The sequence below is a fragment of the Rosa chinensis genome, chromosome 1 (assembly GCF_002994745.2).
Source record: "Rosa chinensis cultivar Old Blush chromosome 1, RchiOBHm-V2, whole genome shotgun sequence".
NCBI lineage: Eukaryota > Viridiplantae > Streptophyta > Magnoliopsida > Rosales > Rosaceae > Rosa > Rosa chinensis.
In genome coordinates this window covers 29,811,490-29,820,128 of record NC_037088.1, presented here as the reverse complement: position 1 = coordinate 29,820,128, position 8,639 = coordinate 29,811,490, and the positions used below count along the sequence as shown (strand labels likewise).

General features: G+C 35.1%; 1 protein-coding gene across 2 annotated transcripts; it reads left to right on the top strand.

The window, feature by feature from the left end:
- The first annotated feature begins 3,757 nt into the window (after positions 1-3,757).
- On the top strand, positions 3,758-8,497 carry LOC112193097 (dual specificity protein phosphatase 12). Of its 2 annotated transcripts, XM_024333129.2 has the most exons (6): positions 3,758-4,264; positions 5,024-5,076; positions 5,527-5,591; positions 5,710-5,788; positions 7,341-7,643; positions 7,996-8,497. In XM_024333129.2, the coding sequence occupies exons 1-6, from the start codon at positions 3,852-3,854 to the stop codon at positions 8,148-8,150; spliced, it is 1,068 nt and encodes a 355-aa protein (XP_024188897.1). In that variant the 5' UTR covers positions 3,758-3,851; the 3' UTR covers positions 8,151-8,497. The 2 variants fall into 2 exon arrangements, with proteins under 2 accessions (XP_024188897.1, XP_040368741.1); XM_040512807.1 differs by lacking the exon at positions 5,024-5,076 and having other exon boundaries at positions 5,519-5,591.
- The last annotated feature ends 142 nt before the right edge of the window (positions 8,498-8,639 follow it).

Genomic DNA, 8,639 nt, shown 5'->3' with positions numbered 1-8,639 from the left:
TACGGCACACCTTGAAGTGGGGCATTTGTAGACACCAAAAATTTAATGAAAATAAAATTTATTAAATAATTCGGTCAACACTTGAAATTATGACCGAACAAATTTAGTCGGTATGTGGGTCCCACAAAATGTGCAAGTGGCTTATGAGTAAGCAAACCAAGTGGACTCAAGGAATGACACGTGGCGGCATACAAAAAGCCTGACGGCAATAAATAAATTTGTTCCGACTTAATCAGCTAATATTAAAGTGGATAAATCAAATTAATCAATTGATTCTGAGTCAAATCAAGTATTAAATTTCGTCTGCTGATTAGATGTCAATTTATTTAAATTGATAATCAAGATGAAAATCAGTCATCAAATTAATTAGCTAATTCCTTAATAGTCGTGATTAAATCAGTTAATTAAAGATGATTGATTCGATTATGCTATTAATGAAATACAATTAAAATCAACCATCAAATTGATTGGCTAATTCCTTAATGATCGTAATTAAATCAGTTAATTAAGGCAGATTGATTTGATTATACTATTAATGAAATACAATTAAAATCAGCCATCAAATTGATTGGCTAATTCCTTAATGGTCGTGATTAAATCAGTTAATTAAGGCTGATTGATTTGATTATGTTATTAATGAAATACAATTAAAATCAGCCATCAAATTGATTGGCTAATTCCTTAATGGTCGTGATTAAATCAATTAATTAAGGCTGATTGATTTGATTATGTTATTAAGAAAAATACAATTAATTACGTGTCATCAAGGCAATCCAAATTGAGAGAGACACCGACACTATAAATACCCCATCTCAAATCAAGAGAAGAACTTCAGCCAAAAAGAGAAGAAATACTCTCAAAATTTCAGAAGCCTCCAAGCTCATGTGAAGAACCCTCAAGCTGCCAAATAGTCGGTTCCTCACCAACCTCAAGTCAAAACATTCGTCACGTGTCGACTTTCGTGATCATCGTACCACTCAAGATCAAGCGTTAAGCCCTTGAGTGAAATTTATCGTCGGAGATAGAATCAGAGGATTACCAAAGATTGTAACCCGCACTTAAATTAATAAAATTATTATTTTGTACACATGTCTGCATTTTGTTTGTTTTTAGATTTTCGTGTTTTCAGGGTGTTACAGCCAACTCTATGAGACTGCTTTGTAAGTTGAAGTCGATGGTGAAAGACCGGGCCTATCTCACTATGCCAATAATGTCTTCAGATGACATATATCAAAGTTGAAGTCGATGATTAAAGACCGGGCCTATAATTTGTTGATCTTTGAGAGAATGGATAATGCAGCTGCAGCTAATGGGAGTGAGATTCTACTTTGCGATCAACGTTTAGCTCGATTTTACCAATTGGAAAAATTGAACTCTGGATGAACAAAAAGTAGAAAGATGCTAGAAGCATCTGGTTTAGTGGTTTTACTTATTAACTGTCAGAAATGTATACACATTTTATGTGTTTTTAAATTTAGCCAAGATGAATGCCATACTGATCATGAGTAGCGATGACGAAAACTCACTCCTACAACAGTGTTAGTTGCAAGTACTGTGCACATGAACAGGAGAATAATGGAATGAGCTAGGTGTGCTGATGAAGTTCTGGTCTGTGTAATTTATTTTTTATGTTATTCAGATTTTAGTTTCTTATTCCTTTCAAACATAATTCAGTTTTAGTTTACTCTAGTTTTGTTTGTATTAAATTGTGTCATATAATATTTTAATATGACCAATTTTCATTGAAAGGTTTTTAATTTAGATTTAATTTGATTTAGGGTGCGGCTATTGACACCCTACCATTTTCTTTGTTCACCCTACTTGATCATTACACCATACATTTTAATTTCAATTATTAAATTTACTTATGTAACCCATTTCTATTTCCAATAATATCCTTATATGACATATCCAATTAAAAGAGATTTTTTTTAATGAAAATCTTGCAGTTAATTTATACCAATAAAAAATTATAATATATTAAAGTTCCTAACAAAATCATAATCTAATTTACTTCCTTTTTTTTAATTTTTCCTTTCTGCTTCAATGTTCATCTATGTCAAAAGATTAGTTAGTTAACAACTATGACTCTATGAGCGATGAAGAAGATATTAAGATTTTTCTTTCGTGTTTTAAATTTTTACTTTCGGTATTCACAAAGGTATTGCAAAGATTTTGTACGTAGTTAACACTAATGATTTTGTGAATTAAATAACGAATTCATGATGAAGAGGTAACAAAAACAAAACAAAAAATAGTAATAAATGGAAATTTGGGTGGAGAAGATGAAGATTAATGTTATCTAATGAGAAATTAAGTAATCTTTCTATTTAATTCATTGGTTATTTTTTTATTTTTCCTTACAAATTTGGATTTTAGAAAATTAATGTACTTAGTTTGCACTTGGGTAATATAGTCTTTCAATAATTTAAATGTTTGTAGGGTGAACTAAGAAATGGTAGGGTGGCAATAGACGCACCCTTTGATTTAAGTCCAAAATTCACACCCCATATTGGATGTAGTCCGGATGAATTTTTTATTAATCGCGGTCCTATGACTCAGGCACTCAGCTGCCACGTTAGATTTGTTTCCTTTTCTATCTTACTGACTCAACACCTAAATTTTCCATTCCTAACATACCCTTATTTAATATATTCTACACAATAAACAATAAAAATCAATATATTAATTGTATCCTAAATTATTGCAATCTTGTTGATATAAAATTAGCAATTTTAATATATTGACTTAATTAACATTATGAGATCCTTGATTGAATTCAAAAGAGGAATCATTATATATTAAGACATTATTTTTCCTTGCTATTGCCTATTACATATTGTCTCTTTCTCCTTCTCCCTTGCGCTTCCATCTTATGAACTTATTTACTAAACATGCCATGCTTATCTCTCGGACGCGTGTTAAGTTTTGCTTAGCTACTGACCCTAAAGGGAGTGCGGCACCATAAATGTGCTTGGTTTGGTGAGGTGCAAATCAATGCCCACTTCATAAAAAATGTGGATTATATTTGAGCCACGTCAGCAGTTAATAGTGAAAACTGACAAAGTAGATTAGATTGATTAAATTGGTAAACATAAGGGTGTTGTTGATGAAATTAAAACATAAGAGACTGAATGTAAAGTTAGTTTAATCCTTATTTTAACTTGGGATTCAATCCATTTATTAGCAACATTAAAGATAAGTTATTAAGTTAAATAGGAACATAATGAGAACTTAAAAGAGGCATCAAACACGTATTTCTCCATTTTCAAATATTCTGCAGGTAAAAAGAAAATACATCACACAATTTCATTCCATTGGGAGGTTCTAGTACTAAAAATTATTAATTAGCCACTGCGATAAAGAGATTTGAGATATGAACCTATAGTTGTAGCCAAAGATAAAACGTACATTCCAAATAACAATTGATCTTACACAATATTGATTAAGATCAATTTGAGCTTCAACAACAGTATGACATATAGGTAAGAACCGTCAAAAATGATCTTTCTTCCGAGTACTCTTTGACAGTTAGTAAGCAAATTTCCATTTGACTTGATCCAAATAAAGTTCTAAGCATAGAAGCCACATTTAAACCCTAATCACCCTCCCTCCCTCACAACCTCCAGTATATTTTCTCTAATTATAACTTGATATTTGCACAAAATCGTCTTTTCATGTTATAAACACTACACGTGGCAAGGTACTAGGCTAGTAGCACCCCCACATATACCAAGGAATATATTTTGTGTGAGAGAGAGAGATAATAAAGCCCCTCCTAAGAAAGTTGAACAGCACCACCCAGAGCGAGCTTTACTTTTTCGATCAGTTAAAACAGTTCACCGGCGATCATGCCGCACCTCGTTCGCGAGAATCTCTTCATCGGCAACATCACCGACGCAGTCGACGTACTCCAGAACGGCAGCGCCACCGTCACTCATATTCTCTCCGTCCTCAGCTCCGCCTCGATTTCCTTCTTCTCCGAATACAAGAAGGGTCTCACCATCCCCACCAAGGAGATAACCAAGGTCTACGCCGGCGGCGGGGGCGCCTCCGCCTCCGAGGATGATGGCTCCGGGGGTAAGCTGCTGTACTTGTTGGAATATGCGGGGAAGGATTTGAAGCTGGTGAGAATGGGGGTTCCTGTTAGGGATATGGAGAGTGAGAATTTGCTGGATTATTTGGAGGTGTGTTTGGATTTTATTGATAAGAGTAGAAAAGAGGGCTCTGTTTTGGTGCATTGCTTTGCTGGTGTGTCTAGAAGGTACATACTGATATCTCAATTCTCTCTTTCTTTTTCGTATTGAAGTCTTTGTTTGATTTTCGTTGCAAAATGAGTTAAGTTCCCATTTTCGGAATACCGTGTTTCAGCTCAATTGGAACAACTTGTTATGTAGTTCCCATTTATCTTTCAATGCCATGTTGCTATTGGGATGGGAGCAAAGAAGTAAAGATTTTTCATTGGAGGAGTTCTAGACTAAAGCTAGACGATACTAGTGTATGACAACTGTAATAAATAGATGAAACTAGGACTTCAGTTTCAGAATGGATTGTGAATCAAAATAGGGGAAATTTGCACAGTGGTTCAGTTGAAAAGGAATCGTAGGGTAGAGTTAAGATTGATCCTTGTGAGCATAGCACCATAAATTGAAGGGAACTTCTCAAATCCATCAGTGTAGAAAATGATGGTGTTGAGAACATTTTTTTGTTGCTTGATAATGGTCTGATAAACCAGGTTAACGGTTTGATGCATGGACCAAGAAAGTGAAACAATTTGACGTACAGAAGAGGCTCGTAAACTAAAGTAGAATCTTATATTATATTCTGCATAAATAATTGACTCGTTTTTCAAATTCTATTAGAAAGTGGCAGAACTATGAACGTTTTCTGGTTTGTATGTTTGCTTGTTTTTCTTTAATCACAGCATCATCATGTAAGTCATAAGATACAAATAGCTTTTTCAGTTTTCTGAATTGTCTAGCTTAAAAGGGTTTACACCCTTGTTTGCATGTGTTTGTTGCAGTGCAGCTATCATTACAGCATATCTTATGAGAACAGAACAGTTATCGCAAGAAGGTATGAGCAGATCATTGCTTGTTTAAAGTGTTGTCAGTCTATATATCTTTATCATCATCATAGCTGTTATATTTTGGAAATCCAACATAACTGTTTCTATGACTTGGGTAAATAGTAGTTTTTGGCATGCTTAGTATATAAACTTTAAACAGTTGAAGATAGAAAAGCTTTTAAGCCATTGGGATTACAAAATGAAGAGCAGAAACTGGACTATACATGCTCAGTTGCTCAAGTATTTGCCTTTCTTATTTCTTTGGAATAAATTTTATAAGGTCTAGAAAAACAAGAGCTTTTGAGTAGCTTGTATAATGTCCCAAGTAAAATAAAATGAATAATATATATGAGTAATTCAAGTCAACTGAAAGGATAGGAGATTGGGCAATCCTTTGTTGCTTCACCATTTAACTGTTTTTTTTTTTGGTTCTTTCTCTTACTTATGCATGCCTGCAGATGCACTAGGATCCCTGCGACAGAGCTGTGAGTTTGTTTGCCCCAATGATGGTTTTCTAAATCAGGTGATGCAAGGCTCTTCTATAGCACATTATTTACCAGGATTATACTACTGCATGCTGATTTCACTGTATATAACCTATCATGAATTTTCCATTTATCTTCTCTTTTATTATTTTTCAGCTAAAAATGTACGAAGATATGGGCTTCAAGGTTGATCAAGCCAGCCCTATATATAAGTCTTTTCGCCTCAAAATATTGGGTACTCTACTTTTCTTCTGTTTCGCCTTTTTTCTGGTTGGTCTGCCTCAATCAAGGATATTGATTTATATGTTATGCATTTATGTCTACATAATTCTAGTTTTCCAACATTATGTGAGCGAAATGTTCCATGGACACATAGAGTAGGCTCTAATGCATATGCTATCAATTGATAAATGTATCATGGTCTTGAGTATTGTGATATTCTTATTTAAAAATCCTTATTACGTAGGTATTGAGGAGCACTGGCCTACCTAACAGGTTGTGTATCCTTGGAAGTAAGGCTAGCAGTAATCAGTGTTTCAATCCAAGTACTTTTTTTCCCCTCAAAATTCAACACAAGTAGTTTGACCAATTGAAACTATACAAGACCCATGAGGTGTTTTTTGAGCATCAGAGGTGTAATCTATCCAAATATATGTCTTGTCCCATCTAGGTTGGAGAAAATAAGTTAAAGAGAAGCAGGTGAGACTTTTCAGCTGATAAATACTGGAGGTGTGGGATACTTTCATTTCAAAACTAATTACCTTTCTTCCCACTGGGGATGTTGGTTCAGCTTGTTGGTTGATTATTGCTTAATAAATGTCATTTTGAGAAGTGGGATGGTTGGAATTGTTTAGCTTGAGCAAGGAATGAACAATCCAGGATCATGAGGAAGTCCCAAGAGAAGTTGAATTTCTCTCTGCCCCCCTTCCCCCCACCTCCTTCCATAAAGCGATATAATTATTATTTTTTTGTTTTCCTGTATATTCAAGACATATCTACCATGCATATTTATTTGTTACGTTTGGGCTCTAGAATGAACTACAGGGTTCTCAGTCAATTTTAGATTCTGGTACCAGCTGGTATTGTATATACCAGTTTAAAGAAATCGAGGCAGCTATTGCTTATAATCTTTGTTCCATTTTATCTTAATACAATTTTTCGACACTCTGGTACGGCCGTTCTGCAGCGCAATTTTTGGGGGAGGGGGAAACATGTTTGGAGGCTGCGTTCTATATTTCTGACGATGAAACTGTGTTTTGGGGGCTAGTTGGGGATACTTTAAGGTTCCAAAAGGAAGTGAAAACAGTCAAAGGATATGGTATAAAAGTACCATAAACAAGTTTCTATACCAGTTACTTTCTTAACCTATAGCTTAAAGTGACATAACCCATACAAGTACCTGATAAATTTGAATCAGCCTTTGCAATAAAAGAATCTGAGTCTTTAGGCAAACTAACTTGAGAAATATCTACATATCCTAACTGTGATCTACTGTAACTTGAATTTTATCGTTATTATATTTGGCTGCTCCTCTACCTTGGTAATTGAATAGTGGGGTGTGGTGGTGAAAGGCCAAAAGAAATACCTCCCATAACAGCAGTAACAATTTTGGAAAGAATGGTAATTACATGCGACTGTTCCTTTATGTTTACCATGTCAAATTTTGTTTTGCTCACAAGACATATTTAGTTCTGCTTACTTACTCTTCAACCATTTTGATGGAAGTCTCGAATATCAGTGGCTAGTGTAAATTTCCCTTTCGATTGAAGAATTTTTGCCCCTTTCAGGTGAATCTTATTATCGCGGAGATAAAATAGACAGCTCTAAATTTGGTGCTGATCCTGGTTTGCCCAGTGAAGTTACCTCTCAAGTGGAATCATCTCCAATCGGAGGAAAAAATGGGACATCTGCATTTCGCTGCAAAAAATGCCGAAGACTTGTTGCAGTACAGGATAATGTTGTGGACCACATTCCAGGTCAGGGTGAGACATCTTTTGAATGGCGCAAGCGGAAAAGTAGCAATTATAACAACTTTGAGGATTCTGAATGTTCATCCATATTTGTTGAGCCTCTAAAATGGATGACAGCAGGTAATTAGGCCTTATTTCTAGACTCTTTTTTTTTTTTGAAATGATTTCTAGACTTCTTTGCTGGTCTATAATTTTGATGAGTACTGTTTTCTTGAGTTTTAACTGAACTACCTAGCCTCTTGAAAGCGATTCCTCAGTTCTTTTGTCGCTTGAGATTAATGTATATAGTTGCAGCCAAATTGTCAATTATTCTTGACAAATTTTACGGCATTTCTGGTGCATCTTTTTTCTCTATATTTTGAAAATTAATAAAGCAGAACTTTTTCTGTATTTTTTTATTTGTGATTTTCTGTTCTGCGTGATTTAGCCTAGGAAATAATGTACACTGTTTTGGTTGTTCTCTATCACCCAGTGGAAGAAGGTGCAATGGAGGGCAAGTTGTCCTGTGCACATTGTGAAGCTCGTCTGGGTTACTTCAACTGGTCAGGCATCCAATGCAGTTGTGGGAGCTGGATCACCCCCGCCTTCCAGCTCCATAGAAGCCGAGTGGACATGAGCAGTGTCTAATATCTGTGAAGATAAAGCCTTTGGGAGTTGAGCCCACTTCAAAAGATTAGTTCAAATACCTCCAAATGGTAGTTTAAGTGTCAGTTACTATTTAACAATATATATAGTTTTCAAGATAACAGCAAGCATAGAAGAACAGGAGGTTTTATGGTGTTTTTCGCAGTGTTTGTAACCCGAAGACCAAATTTGAGTAGCTGCAGCTCGAGAAAATGCTGCGCTTTTCTCCGATTTGTGTTGCATGAAATTTGAGTTATCATTGCAACAGGAACTGGTTTAATTTCTTGACTGATCCAATGTTGTGCTGATTGTGCTGTCATGTAGTTATATATTTGGTGTGATTTTTTTTTTTGGTCATTATTTGGTTTGGTTGCTATCTGAATTGGTCGGTTCTTGGAGAAGATCGATGTTACAGGGAAGTAATTGCTCTTCTTCTTGTGCTAACTACTTATATATTTCCTATGTTGTTGTCTGTTGCCCAGTTCTGGGCGT